This window comes from Oncorhynchus gorbuscha, linkage group LG21, assembly GCF_021184085.1.
Source record: "Oncorhynchus gorbuscha isolate QuinsamMale2020 ecotype Even-year linkage group LG21, OgorEven_v1.0, whole genome shotgun sequence".
Lineage (NCBI taxonomy): Eukaryota > Metazoa > Chordata > Actinopteri > Salmoniformes > Salmonidae > Oncorhynchus > Oncorhynchus gorbuscha.
In genome coordinates this window covers 39,018,435-39,038,370 of record NC_060193.1, presented here as the reverse complement: position 1 = coordinate 39,038,370, position 19,936 = coordinate 39,018,435, and the positions used below count along the sequence as shown (strand labels likewise).

Sequence of the window (19,936 nt, the reverse complement as noted above, 5' to 3'; positions counted from 1 at the left end):
GCATTTCACGGTAAAGTCTAAGCTGGTGTCTTGACGGATTTGTAAAAAACTGTTTGTCATAAAACACTATATATTTATATTTTTCAAATGTTGCTGACACCCCTCCCCAGAGGTCTCATTATTGGGATTCATTGCTGATTCCTACCTGTAGCTCACGATGAGGTGTCTAGTGATACAGGTTAAGGGCCCTGTTGGAGATTGGTGGTTGGTGGCGGAGTCGGGGGGGAAAAAGCCATGTTATTATCCCACACACAGTCTCTGTGGTTCAAATGAACCCCATTCCTGGGAATTAGATATGATTACAAATTTCCCCGGTCTCTTACCACAGAAGGGTTCCGTCTGTCCCATTCCCAGCTAGGTTACAAGGCGCTTTATCACCAGTACCTATGACTGGTTGATAGGGGAAACCTCCATGCTTATTATAGAAAAAATAATTTGGGGAAAACTTTTTAGTAAACTGACATAAAATAACAAACCTGTTTGAAAAATGAAAACTATTCCAAAGCTAACTTTGACTCCAAAACTAAAATATTCTAAAATAATATTATAGTAAATAATAATATTATGTTCGGTTTGAAAAAATTATATCTTGACTTTGGGCAAAAATAGAATTGGGTTTTAAATATGTTTTATGTGGTTTTAAAGCTTCTGAACCTGGTGGCTGGTAAATGCTGCCATGGGAGGGCAATGTTTCAAATAGACCTAGCTTGTGTGTCACTAGCTACCACCAGAAATACTTTCAGAAATTAGGATAATTGACTTGTTCTCTGTAATATTGTATAGCTTTGCTATTGTAACATTATGTACTTTCAAGGAAAATAGGCATGTTTCTCGACTCATACCCTGACTTTAAAAAGGGATTTTGTGAGATTATACTTAGGAACTGCGTGTCACAGCATGACAATATGAACGCGATTGGTCGACCGTCTCTCTTGTACGGACGGGGGTTATATACTCTGACATTTTCTGGAAGTTTTATTTGAAAACGTTTTTGTTTACTTGCCTGACTTGAATTTGGAATGCACTGTACTGTTCATCTCTGAAACCCACTGAGATAATTCCTTTGATACAGCAGTAGCAATACAGGGATATAACATCTACAGAAAAGACAGGAATGCTTATGGCGGAGGTGGTGCTGTATACAGTGCATTCAGAAAGTAGTCAGACCCCTTGACTTTTTCCACATTTTGTTACATTAAAGCCGTATTTTAAAATTGATTAAATGATTTTCCCCCCCTTTTAATTTAGCTAATTTATTTAGCACACCTGCATTTGGGGAGTTTCTCCCATCCTTTGCAGATCCTTTCTAGCTCTGTCAGGTTGGATGGAGAACATCACTGCACAGCTATTGTCACGTCTCTCCAGAGACGTTAGATCAAGCTCAAGTCCGGGCTCTGGCTGGACCACTCAAGGACATTCAGAGACTTCCCCCGAAGCCACTCCTGTTGTCTTGGTTGTGTGCTTAAGGTTGTTGTCCTGTTGGATGGTGAACATTCGCCCCAGTCTGAGGTCCTGAGTGCTCTGGAGCAGGTCTTTCATCAAGGATGTCTCTGTACTTTGCGCCGTTAATATTTTCCTGCTTCTGAAAAACCTGGTGCCAGGTTTCCTTCAGATGTGACTCTTGGCATTCAGGCCAATGAAGCCAGAGAATCTTGTTTCTCATGGTTTTAGAGTCCTTAGTGGAGTGCTGCAGAGATTATTGTCCTTCTGGAAGGTTCTCCCATCTCCACAGAGGAACTTTGGAGCTCTGTGACCATCAGGTTTTTGTCACCTCCCTGACCAAGGCCCTTCTCCCCCAATCGCTCAGTTTGGCCGGGTGACCAGCTCCAGGAAGAGTATTCCCTTTAAGAATGATGGAGGCCACTGTGTTCTGCTGCAGAATATTTTTTGGTACCCTTCCCCAGATCTGTGCCTCGACACAATCCTGTCTCGGTGCTCTAGGGACAGTTCCTTTGACCTCATTGCTTTGTTTTTGCTCTGACATGCATTGGCAACTGTGGGACCATATATAGACCGGTGTGTGCCTTCCAAATCATATCCAATCAATTGAATTTACCACACGTGAACTCCGAACAAGTTGTATATACATCTCAAGGATGCTTAATGGAAACAGGGTGCACCTGTAAGAAATTGAGTCTCTTAGCAAAGGGTCTGAATACGTATGTAAATAAAGTATTTCTGTTTTTTACCTGTTTTCACGTTTTCATTATTGTGTGTAGATTAATGAGGATTCTATTTGTTTAAATCTATTTTAAAATAAAGCTGTAATGTAACAAAATGTGGAAAAGGGGAAGGGGTCTGAACTTTCTGAATTAACTATTTAAAAATGTTAAAATGTAACCTATTTAATTCACAATCACGGCCGGTTGTAAACACAGCCTGGACTCGAACCGGGGTGTCTGTATTGACGCCTCAAGCTCTGAGAGGCAGTGTCTTAGACCGCTGCATCACTCAGGAGCCCCAAAATCATGGGGCTGTTTTTCTGCAAAGGGACCAGGACGACTGATTCGTGTTAAGGAAAGAATGAATGGGGCCATGTATCGTGAGATTTTGAGTAAAAACCTCCTTCCATCAGCAAGGGCATTGAAGATGAAACGTGGCTGGGTCTTTCAGCATCCCAAACACACCGCCCGGGCAACGAAGGAGTGGCTTCGTAAGAAGCATTTCAAGGTCCTGGAGTGGCCTAGCCAGTCTCCAGATCTCAACCCCATAGAAAATCTTTGGAGGGAGTTGAAAGTCTGTGTTGCCCAGCAACAGCCCCAAAACATCACTGCTCTGGAGGAGATCTGCATGGAGGAATGGGCCAAAATACCAGCAACAGTGTGTGAAAACCTTGTGAAGACTTACAGAAAACGTTTGACCTCAGTCATTGCCAACAAAGGGTATAAAGCAAAGTATTGAGATCAACTTTTGTTATTGACCAAATACTTATTTTCCACCATAATTTGCAAATAAATTCATAAAAATTTGATGTTCTGGAGAGAAAAAAATCTAATTTTGTCTGTCATAGTTGAAGTGTACCTATGATGAAAATTACAGGCTATCTCATCTTTTTAAGTGGGAGAACTTGCACAATTGGTGGCTGACTAAATACTTTTTTGCCCCACTGTATATGTACTGAACTGGTCTGATGCTTTAAGCACGCGTTTGATTAAATAATTAAGACAAGATAACCTAACCAGAAGGAGAAAAATACTGCTGTTATGCTCTTGAAGTTTCCGGTAATGGGCTACACCAGAGGTCGGCAACCTTTTCCATTTGGAGTGTGAAGTTATCTGACCATTTCTAACTACCTGCGTGCCAGTTAGGATTTTCTTATGCACACTTTACTGGAACAGCTTAATTTAATTCATAATAGTATCTCAATCATAGAATGTAGATGAATCTATCTAAATGAAAATTATGCAAATTTAAAAGTAACTTTTATTGCCATTGTCAACTATGTAAAAATAGCCTACATAAAGCCAACAAATAAAAATATTGCAGCCTGCAGGTAGAAAATATCATATAAATCACATTTGCTGCACATGGCCTGTGTACAACGAACTGGAAACATTTTTATCAACTATCAACTGGGTCGGTCCAAAACTGGAGATAGCAAGCTTTGTATAAAATATTCTGGGCCCTCAGAGTATCCCACACCAGTGTGTTTGGGACAGACACAGCTATTTGTGCAAAGAATAAGAAGCAATCAGGTATTTTATGACATTTCCACTGGATCAGAGCGTTACATTTTTCCCTTTTATGCTGAGTGGTTATCGAAAGGGCGAGAGCTGGAAATATTTTACGAAAATACTTTGAGGAACTATTGTCATTTGCAATTGATTTTGATGAGACTTTGTTTACTTGCTGTTTGAGGTGAAGAAAAAAATAATTTGAGAAGCTCCACAACTCATTAGTGGTGGTACGTTAAGACAATCAGAAATACTATCAGACATCGCCAAATGGGCACATTTATAAGCCTAAATTTGCGTGCAGGCCAGGTAGAATAATCCTACTTCTATATGTGTAATCAGGTGTGCGTCCTTTCTCAACATTGGCAGGAGTGTTTCAAACGAAAGTCAATTAATAAATTGACAAAACTGACACATCTTGCGGGGTCAGGTCTGGGTGGTCTGCCAGGGGCCGTTTCATTAATATCCGTTTGGGTCGGCATGGGGAATGATTCTATTTCCCCATAGTATGTTGTACCGAAGTTGACCAACTGAAAGGGAGTGTAACTTTATGACTGTTGGATTCGGGCTAAACTTTGAACATTGAGATATTAAAGACATGATATATCAGACGCAGAGTATATAAAGGAGTGAGATCTGAAGAAAGACAGAGTGGCTGTGGAATGTGCTGGGTGGACGGGAGGAGATCACAGGATTGCTATAGGGAAAGCGGATGGACATCTGTGGATTAGGCGAAGGAGGGGTTGAGGTCAGATCAGATCCATTGAAGGGCGTAATAAGGGTTTAGTATCCTGTTACCCTCTTCTTGTCTATCCAGAAAACGTAAGGATTGGAGAGAAGGTGGTGTCCAAAGTGGGGTATATATACTTTTGATGGTGAGAACATGTTTTTGTCTGACTTATAGCTGTAACGACCCTTTGGGAATAATTAAACTTGATTAAGCTTCTCTAGTGTCCGGGAGTTATTTTCTCTGGAAAATTAGAACCTAACACTATAATTAGTGTTCCCTGAAGGAGGGAAATGAGGTACAATCTAAGCCTCACTCTCATCACCTGTGGACGGTGGTGCTTCCAGCGAGGCTTGAATTTAATAGTATGTTGTACCTAGTTTCCCTCCGTTAGGGAACAGTAGTTATAGTCATAATGTTACTCTTGCCATATGATGAACTTCAACTTAAATAGGAGATCTTGCTGTCGGACAGTTTTTTTGTATTCTGAAATGCACTCGAACTATGTATCATTTAGTGGCTCCTTATGTTACGCTGGGGAAACAGTTTTCGTGGGCACAGAAGTACAAAATAATTTCAGAGTTTGTAATCCAAGATGGCGTAGCAGTAAGACGTGTTTGTTGTAAATGTTGTCTTTTTTTGTATATATTGCAATATTTCAATCTCTTTTTCCATTTTTAAATTAAATATACCTTCCGGCAACCCGCCTTACCCAATGTGATATGGATCTGCTATGTTTTAGACCTTATAGCTAGAACCTCCATCAGAAGTTAGCCATCAGAAGCTAACCAGCTGATTAGCTACTTGCTATTTAGTCATTGTTAGCCACTGCTAGCAACCTTTACATTTTTAGCTAAGAGACCAGCTGTTTTTAGCCTGGATAATACCTGCCAGTCTGCACAGCGCAATATCAACCCTGAGCATATCGGACTGTTTTTCTGCATTACATCACCGTATTCCTGCCGTAAGCTCTGGACCATTTCACCGGATAATCGCAGCTAGCTAGCTGCTACCGAGTGGCCCAGCCCCGAAGCTAGCCTTGAGCCAGGCCCATCTCCTGGCCTGCTCAGTGGACCCTATGATCACTCGGCTACACAGCTGATGCCTCCCAGACTCTTCACTAAGACGACTAGAAGCTACTACATCACCGGATTCCTGCCGTAAGCTCTGGACCTTTGCACCGGATTGGCTATAGTGGCTAATGCCCTTGTCCCGAAGCTAACACCAATTAGCCTCGAGCCAGGTGCATCTCCCCACTAGCAAACACATTTACTCCAGCTACAATACCTCTTTTGACAATTGGCCTGGATCCTTTGTCGACACGGAGCCCCGCCTATCCATCACGACTGGTCTGCCTACGCAATTCCGTCCGATGTGCCCTCAACCGGCCTTTGCCAGACATCGGTTACGCCCTTGTCCCGAAGCTAGCACCAGGTGCATCTCCCAGCCAGCGTAGTAAACACTACCATATCGGCTTCCCTGTTTCATATATTGCTGTTCACCTGACCCTATGATCACTAGGCTACATAGCTGATGCCTGCTGGACTGTTATTAATCACAGTACTCCATTTTGATTATTTTGTTTAACTGTCGGCCTCAGCCTTTAACTCAAGCCCTGTGTGTAGTTAATTGACCCTTTCTGCCCATTCATCGCCATTTTACCTGTTGTTGTTGTTGTCTTAGCTGATTACCTGTTGTTGTCTTACCCGTTGTTGTCTTAGCTAGCTCTCCCAATCAACACCTGTGATTGCTTTATGCCTTCCTTTATGTCTCTCTAATTTCAATATGCCTTGTATACTGTTGTTTAGGGTAGTGCTTATTGTTTTATTTTACTGCAGAGCCCCTAGTCCCACTCAACATGCCTCAGAGAACTCTTTTGTCCCACCTCCCATATATGCGGTGACCTCTGTGGTGGTTAATTTCTTTACTATCAAATGAGGAGAGACAAACTTCACACAAGTCAGAGTTATACTTAAACTAAATATTTAATAATAAGACCTTTGCAATAGCAAATACTTATCAACAATTCACCATTTTCTAATGATCCATTGAGAGTGGCAAAACAAAAGTACAAAGATCTTTTATAGCCCAGATACAGAGATCTCAGAGGCCCTAGAACACACACACAATAGTTAATAGAATACTCTATTCTGTCGAAAAAACAACCATTATAATGCAATACAAGTATTCGAACATAATATTGCAATTTCCCTAACACCTCACCTACAATAACCAGTGCCTCCAGAGATGCAACCTCTCTTATCGTCACTCAATACCTAGGTTTACCTCCACTGTATCCGCACACTACCATACCCCTGTCTGTACATTATGCGTTGAGTCTGTCCTACCACACCCAGAAATCTGCTGCTTTTATTCTCTGTTCACAACCCACTAGACGACCAGTTCTGATATCCTTTAGCCGTACCCTCATCCTACTCCTCTGTTCCTCGGGTGATGTAGAGGTTTACCCAGGCCCTGTGTGTCCCCAGGCACTCTCATTTGTTGACTTCTGTAACCGTAAAAGCCTTGGTTTCATGCATGTTAACATCAGAAGCCTCCTCCCTAAGTTTGTTTTACTCACTGTTTTAGCACACTCCGCCAACCTTGATGTCCTTGCCGCGTCTGAATCCTGGCTTTGGAAGGCCACAAAAAATTCTGAAATGTTCATTCCCATCTACAACATTTTCCAACAAGATAGAACTGCCAAAGGGGGAGGAGTTGCAACCTACTGCAGAGATGGCCTGCAAAGTTTTATCCTACTTTCCAGGTCTAAGCTCAAACAGTTCGAGCTTCTAATTTTAAAAATGAATCTCTCCAGAAATAAGTTCCCAGCTGTGCCCTGGACACCATATGTGAATTGATTTCCCCCCATATATCTTCAGAGTTCATTCTGTTAGGTGACCTAAACTGGGATGCCTGGTTGTTCTTTAAAAGTAATTTCCTCACCACCTTAAATAAGCATGTCCCTTTCAAAAAATGTAAAACTTAGAACAGATACAGACCTTGGTTCACTCTAGACCTGACTGCCCTTGACCAGCACAAAAACATCCTGTTGCGTACTGCAATATGCAACTTTTCAGAGAAGTCAGGAACTAATACACACAGTCAGTTAGGAAAGCAAAAGCTTGCTTTTTCAAACCGAAATATACATCCTGTAGCTCGAACTCCAAAAAGTTTTGGGACACTGTAAAGCCCATGGAGAATAAGAGCACCTCATCCCAGCTGCCCACTGCACTGAGGCTAGGAAACACTGCACCACCGATAAATCCACGATAATCGAGAATTTCAGTAAGTATTTCTCTACGGCTAAACAATCTGGACCCTCTCTTTCTAAGATTATCTGCCGCCATTGTGGCAACCCCTATTACGAGTCTGTTCGTAAGGTAGCCTAGTGGTTAGAGCGTTGGACTTGTAACCGAAAGGTTGCAAGATCGAATCGCTGAGCTGCAAAGGTAAAAATCTGTCGTTCTGCCCCGAACATGGCAGTTATAACCCGCTGTTCCTAGGCAGTCATTGAAAATAAGTATTTTAACTGACTTGCCTAGTTAAATAAAGGTCAAATAAAATAAAAAATAGTCTGTTCAACCTCTCTTTCGTATCGTCCGAGATTCTTAAAGATTGGAAAGCTTCCGCGGTCAACCCCCTCTTCAAAGGGGGTGACACTCTAGACCCAAACTGTTACAGACCTATATCCATCCTGCCTTGCCTTTCCAAAGTTAATAACCAGTTATGCATTAGGGGGTGCTACAAATTTTTTGGGATGAAAAACGTTCCTGTTTTAAACAAGATATTTTGTCACGAAAAGATGCTCGACTATGCATATAATTGACAGCTTTGGAAAGAAAACACTCTGACGTTTCCAAAACTGCAAAGATATTGTCTGAGTGCCACAGAACTGATGTTTACAGGCGAAACCCAGATAAAAATCCAACCAGGAAGTGCCTCATTTTTTAAAACCGTCTCATGCCAATGACTCCTTATATGGCTGTGAATGAGTTATGAATGACCTTACGTTTTCCATGTGTTCCCCAAGGTGTCTACAGCATTGTGATGTCTTTTTAGGCATTTCCATTTAAGAATGGCTGTAAGGGACCATATATAGCATGTGGTCACATGGTGTCTCCCGCAGAAAATCTTGCGTAAAATACTGAGGTAGCCATTTTTCCAATCGCTTCTTATGAGAAACCAATTGCCTCGACGGATATATTATTGAATATATATGTTGAAAACACCTTGAGGATGGATCCTAAACAACGTTTGCCGTGTTTCTGTTGATATTATGGAACAAATTTTGAAAAGTGTTTGGCGTTAATAGTTACAGCATTTTCCAGTTGATTTCTCAGCCAAGCATGATGAAGAAACGGGAGCTATTTCGCCTACAAAAATAAACTTTTTGGATAAAAGGAACATTTGCTATCTAACTGGGAGTCTCCTGAGTGAAAGCATCTGAAGTTCTTCAAAGGTAAATGATTTAATTTGGTGCTTTTGTTATTTTCGTGAAAATATTGCCTGCTGCCAGCAGAGCCTAGCATAGCATTTTGCCATGATAAACTTACACAAATGCTTGTCTAGCGTTGGCTGTAACGCATATTTTGAAAATCTGAGATGACAGTGTTGTTAACAAAAGGCTAAGCTTGTGTTTGAATATATTTATTTCATTTCATTTGCGATTTTCATGAATAGGAAAAGTTTCTAGGGGTATTTATGTCCGCTGCGTTATGCTAATGCATTTGAGGCTATGTTTACGCTCCCGGATACGGGTTTGCTCGTCGCAAGAGGGTTAACAAACACTGACCATTTTTTAATCCCACCGTACCTTCTCCGCTGTGCAATCCGGTTTCCGAGCTCAGCCACGCTCAAGGTACTAAACGATATCATAACCGCCATTGATAAAAGACAGTACTGTGCAGCAGTTCATCAACCTGGCAAAATATTTTGACTCTGTCGATCACTGTATTCTTATCGGCAAACTCAACAGGCTTGGTTTCTCAAATGACTGACTCGCCTGGTTCACGACTTCTCAGGTAGAGTTCAGTCTGTCAAGCCTGTTGTCTGGACCTCTGGCATTCTCTACCGTGGTAGCACAGGGTTCAATTCTCGAGCCGACTCTTTTCTCTGTATATACCAACGATGTTGCTCTTGCTGCGGGTGATTCCTTGATCCACCTTTACGCAGACGACACCATTCTGTATTTATCTGGCCCTTCTTTGGACACAGGGTTAATAAACCTCCAAACGGAGCTTCAATGCCATACAGCACTCCTTTCGTGGCCTCCAACTGCTCTTAAATGTGAGTAAAACTAAATGTATGCTCTTCAACCGATCGCTGTCCGTACCCGCCCGTCCAGCATCACTAATCTGGACGGTTCTGACTTAGAATATGTGGACAACTATAAATACCTTGGTGTCTGGCTAGACTGTAAACTCTCCTTCCAGATTAATATTAAGCATTTCCAAACCAAAATTTAATCTAGAATCGGCTTCCTATTTCGCAGCAAAACCTCCTTCACTCACGCTGCCAAACATACCCTCGTAAAACTTACTATCCTACCGATCCTTGACTTCGGCGATTTCATTTTCAAAATAGCCTCCAACACTCTACTCAGTAAACTGGATGCACCAAAGCCCCATATATTGCTGCTCTCGTCGGCTGGCACTCGCTACATATTTGTCGCCAAACCAACTGGCTCCAGGTCATCTGTAAGTCTTTGCTAGGCTGCCTTAACACAGCTCACTGGTCACCATAGCAACACCCACCTATAGCACGTGCTCCAGGAAGTATATCTCACTGGTCATCCCCAAAGCCAATACCTGCTTTGGCCACCTTTCCTTCCAGTTCTCTGCTGCCAATGACAGGAACGAATTGCAAAAATCGATGAAGTTGGAAACTTATATCTCCCTCACTAACTTTAAGAATCAACTGAGAATCAATCAAGAATCTGAGCAGCTTACTGACCGCTGCTGCTGTACACAGCCCATCTGTAAATAGCCCATCCAACTGCCTACCTCATTCCCATGTTTTTATTGACTTAATTTTGCTCTTTTGCACACCAGTATTTCTACTTGCACAACATCATCTGCAAAGCTATCACTCCAGTGTTAATCTGCTAAATTGTAATTACTTTGCTACTATGGCTGATTTATTGCCTTACCTCTGTACTTCATTTGCAAACACTGTATATAGATTCTTCTATTGTGTTATTGACTGTACTTTTGTTTATCCCACGTGTAACTCTCATGTTTTTTTTGTTCTGCACTGCTTTGCTTTATCTTTGCCAGGTCGCAGTTGTAAATGAGAACTTGTTCTCAACTGGCCTACCTGGTTAAATAAAGTAACATTTAGTTTCCTTATATTACGCTGGGAAAACAGTTTTCATAGGCACAGAAATCCTAAATCATTTGAGTTTGCAAAATCCAATGGTTCTAACGGAGAGTCACCTTAACTTTATTGACAACACCCAAATGGATATGGTCATGAATGCGGTTCTTCAATAATTACACATACAATAATTATACTGTAGCTGTTTTGTTAAGTCACATGTTCAACTATCATCAACTTATCCAGGAAATCATTTTCTGAATGACAATCACCACGACATGCAACCAAGCTGCTTCTTCATTCATTACTCTGGTAAAGACAGTTATGCTGTGCTCCACGTTTGATCCAACATCCCCAACAAATTGATGTTTATAATGTGTTATTGTCTGCTTGATTTACAGTAGGGTCTCGTTAGTCTGTTTGGACACAGGTACTTACCTCATGTTTATTTTTATTTATTTTACCTTTATTTAACTAGGCAAGTCAGTTAAAAACAAATTCTTATTTTCAATGACGGCCTAGGAACAAAATCAAATCAAATGTATTTGTCACATACACATGGTTAGCAGATGTTAATGCGAGTGTAGCGAAATGTTTGTGCTTCTAGTTCCGACAATGCAGTAATAACTAACAAGTAATCTAACTAACAATTCCAAAACTACTGTCTTATGCACAGTGTAAGGGGATAAGAATATGTACATAAAGATATATGAATGAGTGATGGTACAGAGCAGCATAGGCAAGATACACTAGATGGTATCGAGTACAGTATATACATATGAGATGAGTATGTAAACAAAGTGGCATAGTTAAAGTGGCTAGTGATATATTTTACATCATTTCCCATCAATTCCCATTATTAAAGTGGCTGCAGTTGTGTCAGTGTGTTGGCAGCGGCCACTCAGTGTTAGTGGTTGCTGTTTAACAGTCTGATGGCCTTGAGATAGAAGCTGTTTTTCAGTCTCTCGGTCCCAGCTTTGATGCACCTGTACTGACCTCGCCTTCTGGATGATAGCGGGGTGAACAGGCAGTGGCTCGGGTGGTTGTTGTCCTTGATCTTTATAGCCTTCCTGTAACATCGGGTGGTGTATGTGTCCTGGAGGACAGGTAGTTTGCCCCCGGTGATGCGTTGTGCAGACCTCACTACCCTCTGGAGAGCCTTACGGTTGTGGGCGGAGCAGTTGCCGTACCAGGCGGTGATACAGCCCCCCAGGATGCTCTCGATTGTGCATCTGTAGAAGTTTGTGAGTGCTTTTGGTGACAAGCCGAATTTCTTCAGCCTCCTGAGGTTGAAGAGGCGCTGTTGCCCCTTCTTCACGATGCTGTCTGTGTGGACCAATTCAGTTTGTCTGTGATGTGTATGCCGAGGAACTTAAAACTTACTACCCTCTCCACTACTGTTCCATCGATGTGGATAGGGGGGTGTTCCCTCTGCTGTTTCCTGAAGTCCACAATCATCTCCTTAGTTTTGTTGACGTTGAGTGTGCGGTTATATTCCTGACACCACACTCCGAGGGCTCTCACCTCCTCCCTGTAGGCCGTCTCGTCAAGCCTACCACTGTTGTGTCGTCCGCAAACTTGATGATTGAGTTGGAGGCGTGCGTGGCCACGCAGTCGTGGGTGAACAGGGAGTACAGGAGAGGGCTCAGAACGCACCCTTGTGGGGCCCCAGTGTTGAGGATCAGCGGGGTGGAGATGTTGTTGCCTACCCTCACCACCTGGGGGCGGCCCGTCAGGAAGTCCAGTACCCAGTTGCACAGGGCGAGGTCGAGACCCAGGGTCTCGAGCTTGATGACGAGCTTGGAGGGTACTACCTGCCTGTTCAGGGGCAGAACGACAGATTTGTACCTTGTCAGTTCGGGGGTTTGAACTTGCAACCTTCCGGTTACTAATCCAACGCTCTAACCACTAGGCTACCCTGCCGCCCCAGGGTAACCTAGCCTGTGTAGAGAACTGTTCCTTGATGGATAGGCTATTGTACAACACACAGAGCTATTTTCCTATATTTGATTTGTTTTTAGGTGAAGTTATGGGTCCTACAGTAGGTCTATGTTATTGTTATGGGTCCTAGAGTACACTATGTGTGTCATGCAACAACAACCAAAGTACTTCTTCATTCATTACATAGGTTTATTTGTTGTTAGATGAAGTTATGGGCCAATTTTGTAAACCGTGTACAAACCCTCATTGTCAGGCTGATGGAACAGCTTGCCAAAGAGCATTTTACTGGTTGAAGTGTTTAAGTACAAGCCGCTGATTTGAGATGATGACGCAAGCATTATATTAAGCAGGACATTCAAACGAGCCATACAATTATAATAAAAAGTACTGTGAAATGCACTCATAAGCGACATGGAAATGGAGGTTCCTCCCCTGAGTTTTCCCACATTCACATTCAGAATACATTGTGAAAAACTAAAATCTTTGCTCACCATTTTTGCAGATATACTACATCCATAACTATCGGTTTCCTCATCAGCAGGGAGGAGTTTCTACAACCAAATTGAATGTGCATTGCCCTCGTGCCACAATTTTATGAAACAGGAAGGGGCCTATATTGGAGACCAAAAGTCGTCTGGCACACTGCTTAGTTTCAACAACATGAATAACTTATTTCTAGTCTACAATCTTAGATGTTACTACTAATGTGAAAATAAGACAAAATATGATTGTTGTACAACATCAATTGTTGTACAACATCATGGCTACGCTGTTGGCATCACTTTTTACAATGGATTTCCGCTGTTGTTGGCCTTTAACCATCTGTCTGACTTTGTTGCTCACGCAGGAGAGAGACATGACTACCGTGGATCCTCTGGGGAGCCTCAACAACCTCATGATGCTGACAAGGCAGAGAAGAGTCCCTCCACATTAGAACACCTCAAGAAACACCTGCAGAGATCCACAGGGAAGATATCTCACTGCTGTTCTGACTGTGGGAAGAGATTCACCTCAGCAGGCATTAAAATTCATCAGAGAATCCACACAGTAGAGAAATCGTATAACTGTACTCAATGTGGAAAGAGTTTTACTCATTCATCCAGCCTGATATCACACCAGAGAACACACACAGGAGAGAAACCTTATAGCTGTACTCAATGTGGGAAGAGTTTTATTCATTCATCCAGCCTGATATCACACCAGAGAACACACACAGGAGAGAAACCTTATAGCTGTACTCAATGTGGGAAGAGTTTTATTCATTCATCCAGCCTGATATCACACCAGAGAACACACACAGGAGAGAAATCTTATAGCTGTACTCAATGTGGGAAGAGTTTTACTCATTCATCCAGCCTGATATCACACCAGAGAACACACACAGGAGAGAAACCTTATAGCTGTACTCAATGTGGGAAGAGTTTTACTCATTCAACCAGCCTGATAACACACCAGAGAACACACACAGGAGAGAAACCTTATAGCTGTGGTGAATGTGGGATGAGTTTTACTCAGCAAAGCAGCCTGATATCACACCAGAGAACACACACAGGAGAGAAGCCGTATAGCTGTGATGAATGTGGGAAGAGTTTTGATACATCTAGCCATCTTACTGTACACCAAAGATCACACACAGGAGAGAAACCGTATAGCTGTACTCAATGTGGGAAGAGCTTTTTTACATCTAGCCATCTGAAGATACACCAGAGAATACACACAGGAGAGAAACCTTTTAGCTGTACTCAATGTGGGAAGAGTTTTTTAACATCTAGCCAGCTGAAGATACACCAGAGAACACACACAGGAGAGAAACCATATAGCTGTGGGCAATGTGGGAAGAGTTTTACTCAGCTAAGCAACCTGATATCACACCAGAGAACACACACAGGAGAGAAACCGTATAGCTGTGATGAATGTGGGAATAGTTTTACAAAGTTGTGTAATCTGACTCTTCACCAGAGAACACACACAGGAGAGAAACCTTATAGCTGTGCTCAATGTGGGAAGAGTTTTTTTACATCTAGCCATCTGAATATACACCAGAGAACACACACAGGAGAGAGACCTTATAGCTGTGATCCATGTGGGAAGAGTTTTACTCAGCTAAGCAGCCTGATTTCACACCAGAGAATACACACAGGAGAGAAACCTTATAGCTGTACTCAATGTGTGAAGAGTTTTACTCACCTAAGCAGCCTGATTTCACACCAGAGAACACACACAGGAGAGAAACCCTATAGCTGTGATCGATGTGGGAAGAGTTTTACTCAGCTCAGCAGCCTGATATCACACCAGAGAATACACACAGGAGAGAAACCTTATAGCTGTACTCAATGTGGGAAGAGTTTTACTCACATAAGCACTCTGATATCACACCAGAGAACACACACAGGAGATAAACCATATAGCTGTAATGAATGTGGGAAGAGTTTTGTTCAATCTGGCAATCTGACAGTACACCAGAGAACGCACACAGGAGAGAAATTGTACAGCTGTAATCAATGTGGGAAGAGTTTTGTTCAATCTGGCAATCTGACAGTACACCAGATAACACACACAGGAAAGAAATCTTGAGATAATCTGATACAACTCTGATCAAGTTTTATCTGATCAAGTAATAGAAAATACATACATGGAGTGGTTTCATGATATCAAGTAATTCATGTCACAATGTGGACTGTTAACACATTGTAGTAGGAGTATTTTAATATTGTCACAATGTAGAAGCCTAATTGTATGCCCCCTTATCATTTGATTTCAACATGATATGGATATTAGCCTCAGGGGGAAAATCCAGGCTCTGAATTGAAAGAGTACTATTGTGATTTAACAAAAAAATGTACTAACAAAAAAAGAGTTGTGTTACACTTGAATAAAAATGCAACACTTCAAAATGTAGCGAGCTGTTTTCTACAAATTGTCCTCTAACCAGGGATGTACACATCATTACTCCCAGATTCCGTGTGGTGTTTGAGCAGTTAGTTTTAACAGGATGTCCCTCCCTCTCTCGCACGATGACAAGTAAGTGTTGCGGTTCTCTTAGTGTTGGGGACCCATAAACTCAAAATGTAGCTGACTGTCTTCTGCAGGTTGTCTTCTAACCAGTAAGCTAAAAGATATCTCCCATTTCCATGTCTTTTTTTTAGTTTCAACAGCAAGTACAACCTGATTTACCCCCTAATTGATATCAGTGATTTATTGCTGCTTGTGTCCATGGTGAGGACAACTTGGTTTCTGATTGTCTCAAGGTTGGGCAGTCAAAAAGATTTGTGTTTTGTGTTTAGCCACTGCGTTCCATGGATTCTTGTTTGTAATTGTTGACTGCCAGTAGACACCATGTTTATATTGGTGAAGGTGAAGCATTGTAGTTGATTATAATGTGAAATGGAAGTTGTTTTCTGTTGGTGGTGCGCAATCTCTTAATTAATGTGTTACAGTCTTTGGTTTTTCCATTTATGTTTTGAGGTTGAACTTTAGCGGGTATAGCTCGTTAGCACATAGGGCGCACTGATTGGTGTCACCTCGTTAGTATGTGTTACACCTGTGCTGGCTTGTCCATCTCGTTAGTGGGAAGGTGTTTCACCTGAGCTGGTCCAGGTTCTATTTAAGAGTGTCTGGCCCAGTGCTCCAGTTGTCTTGATAGATGTGGAGAGTCAACACCTTTTAGTTGCTCCACTTTTTTGGTTTACTTCCTGTCTGTAAGTTTGGTGTGAGTTATTGTTTCCCTCTTCTTGGGCAGATTTAGTGGGTCTCATGGTGTGTCTTTTATGTCCCAGTTTTTGTTACTAGTCAACTTTCAGTGAACACAGAGCAAAACTGCAACGTTATGTTATAATGCTTTTATTGGATCAAATAGTTGTTTTTTGCAACATAATAGAGTTTTCTTATAACTATTGCGTCTGTGTATTCAACTGAGGATGGTCCTCTGGGGGATAACACTGACAGGAGCTTTACAATGTCTTTTGGGTGATAAAACCTAAAGTGACCGCATTCCAGAGCATGAGTTAATGTTTCTGTTCTATATGGTACCAGGGCGAGATGACCACAGGGCCAGACCCTGGTCTCTACACAGAGAGACCAGGGTACTATTAGGGGTTCCTATTTACAGCAGATACTGTCTCCTGTAACCTTGTTACCCGTTCTTTATGTCTATCGTTGGTCTTGTAGGTTGAAAAGGGTTTAACTTGGCTATAAAAGACCTTTGTACTTTTGTCTCGTGGCTCTCAACAAATAATCTGGGGGTGGTTTGTCGACCAGCCATTATCGTAGAGCACTCAATTGATTCACTTTATATGTGTGCGTTGTATTGACCTGCCCCCTTATTAAGTGAATAAAGATTTAGTTTAAGAATAACAATGACTTGTGTGATAAGTGTGCCTCCTAATTTGATATTAAATAAATGAACCACATTTGGGGATGTGAATCTTCACTTTGTGACGTTCCTGATGACCTGGGTAAATGGTACACGAGGGATCCTTCAAACTTGGAATCTCAGGAGACCACACTTCGGGAACGGAGCAGATGGACCCAACTCATAGGCTCTGAGGGCCGAGCCAGCTATCTGTGAACTAGATGAAAACTAGAATCTGTGTTTACTAGTTAAGACCATGTTTGATTTAGAATAAGCTAGTAAGGTGCACCTGTAATTATTTTAAACCTGTACCTGTTTTAAACCTGGATCCCATTTTAGAAGTATTGAAAGATGATTTACATTATCCTAGGAACTAACCATGACATAGAAATGTGAAAATATTCCTGTAGGTTAAAATATTGTTGAAAAACAATTGATTAGGTATGTTTGGGAATAGCATTGTGGGGACTGCGATATGAGATGTGTGTGTGATTGAGTCTTAATCTGAAGTTTGGATTGTAACAGATCTACAGATCTATAGTTCCACACAGATCTATAGTATATGTTTTGTTCTGCTGGGAGTATGTTTGGATACTCGTAGCTATGGAGAGTCCTTGAAAAAGCAAATGGAATGGTTGTTGTGAGTACCTGATAATTTCTTATGTTTTATATGCGTTCTGTGAATATATGAAAATATGATAAATTGAATGTGTGTATAATTGATTTCTAGAGATTTGATAAAGTAATACTGGGAATATAATTAGATGTAGATAGATGTAGATACCAACTCAAAACGTAGGTTTTGAGTTGGTATCTTTAATGGATAATTTGATAAAGATTAGGTTTAAGCATTATCAAACAGTCTACAAAGTCTGGGCAATTGTCTCAGAAACTGATGGGAGTGTGTCCACTTTAGGGCAAGTTACACTAAGGATGAAACTATAAAACGCTTATTGGATTTTCTCTGTCCGGGTACTACATTTGAAATAAAACTGCCCTTAAGGCCTGGGGGGGTCTTCCCAGTAAGAGAGAGTTGCTAGATTTATTAAATAAACCTTGTTATATGAAGTTACAGTGAACCAAGTTGGCTGACGAGCTGTTGATGTTGAAGAAGCATCCCGTCCACTAGATTATACGTCACAGTGGCAGAATCACCTGAAAGATGAACGCCATCTGCTGACTGGAGTTGGTATCGCAGCTGAGAAAATACTTTCAAGCAAAACAAAAAGCGACTGCCCCTAAAAACCAACGACTCCCTTTGAAAACGGGCGATGTGGCATCAGAAACATGTATTATAGTGGAAAATGTACTACAAAGTGCAGCTAAATAGAATAACTTTGGTCATATCAACTCAGCACGTGATATTCAAGGACGTCGAATTATGTAGTAGTATTGTACATGTCACGTTTCCAAAATGGGATAGTATTGTACATGTAACGTTATGCCCCCTTGTGATATAATAGTATTGCATGCTGTAGCAGGCTATACAAAAGAGGAAAACCTCCATTGACGATTCAGTTCGTTGTAACATCTCGTCTGGACAGATCACCGTCCTTAGTTAACGAAGCTAAGGTCAGCTAGTTCATTACCACAAAAGTGAGAACTGTTCTCGATTGGATACTTACGTTAACGAGTGTAAAGCCATGTTGCTTTTATGGAAACGATATAGAATATATGGGAAAGAATATAGTTCAGGAAATAATCCAAACCTAGTTAGGACATAACGTTATCTAGCTAGATAACGGTACTGTACTGTAACTCATACAATGTTGACGGTCAAACCCGGCTTTCTAATATTTACGGTAATTAACTAAAGTAACGTTATGGAAGCTACTCACAGAAAACCATCAGTCTTCGTTATTAATTATTATTATGTTATATTATTATACATTTTTTTCGAGACATATTCAGAGCCAAACATCAACCCAACTTAACCTTTTTAACTGTTGTCGCATACAAACTTGTCACCATCGTTTTCAGTTGTCATTGCGAAGTTCCCGGAAGAAGTCCAGCAACAACGGAGGTTCCTCGATGAACCCACCTTCTAACAAGTTATTTGAAGAACCTTTTGGGGCTGTTTTTCATTGACTAAAAACCCTACGGTTCTTAGGCGATCTGAGAACAACTCCAGTTGAACCCTTCATTTTTAGAGTGGTCGGCTCTATTTACTCTCAGATTCAAACATGCTGATTAGAATAAATTATCAACTCAGCTGCTGCTCCTCCAATACAGTGAGAGGTGAGACGGTGAACTGACGTTGAATCATAATGATTAAGTTGATTAAAATTAATTCGTGAAACTGTTCATTCCAATTTTTGAAAAACGTATTTTTCCCCACTAGCTTCTTGAACTCTCGTCTTCCTAAAACTCACTAGCTTCTAGAGCTCTCGTCCCCTTGGAAAGAGCCCAAACAAAACTAATCTCCAATAAGGAAAAACGTGCAGTCAAAATAAATAGTGATCCATGGCAACACACTGGCTAAACACAAAACATTTTGACTGCCCACCCTTGAGACAATCAGCAACCATGTATGATTTCAAGAGGAGACTCCTGCAATATCCATAGTAACTTCCCACCTCACTGCGGAGCTTCTCCCTCTTTTCAGGGTTCACTATATTGGCATGTTGTTGGATCGGGGCCCAGTCCCCAATGTCATGCTCTAGTACATTTGGGTTGGCACATGTGAGAATTAACCCTGATATTCTAAAAGCAGGGCAACAATGTCAATATAATTGTACAATTGGTTGCATAAATAATTATCATTACCAAATGTGAAATTAACTGTAAATATCAAAACGGAATATACACAATTGTAAATATAAAATATCAAAAGCAAAATTACACCCCTTTGTTAATATGTATTGGCAATACTTCACTTAGTTGTGAGGCATGGAATAATAACAAATGGATATTTTGTCAGGCTGG

The 19,936-nt window shown here is 41.3% G+C and overlaps 1 protein-coding gene across 1 annotated transcript in view; it reads left to right on the top strand.

Moving 5' to 3' along the window:
- LOC124007960 (zinc finger protein 883-like) overlaps window positions 1-16,971 on the top strand; it is a 24,942-nt gene extending 7,971 nt beyond the window's left edge. Inside the window, exon 2 of the mRNA XM_046318864.1 lies at window positions 13,508-16,971. Within this exon, the coding sequence (XP_046174820.1) occupies window positions 13,508-15,234 (1,727 nt within the window). The 3' untranslated portion in view covers window positions 15,235-16,971. The remainder of the gene's footprint in view (window positions 1-13,507) is intronic.
- The last annotated feature ends 2,965 nt before the right edge of the window (window positions 16,972-19,936 follow it).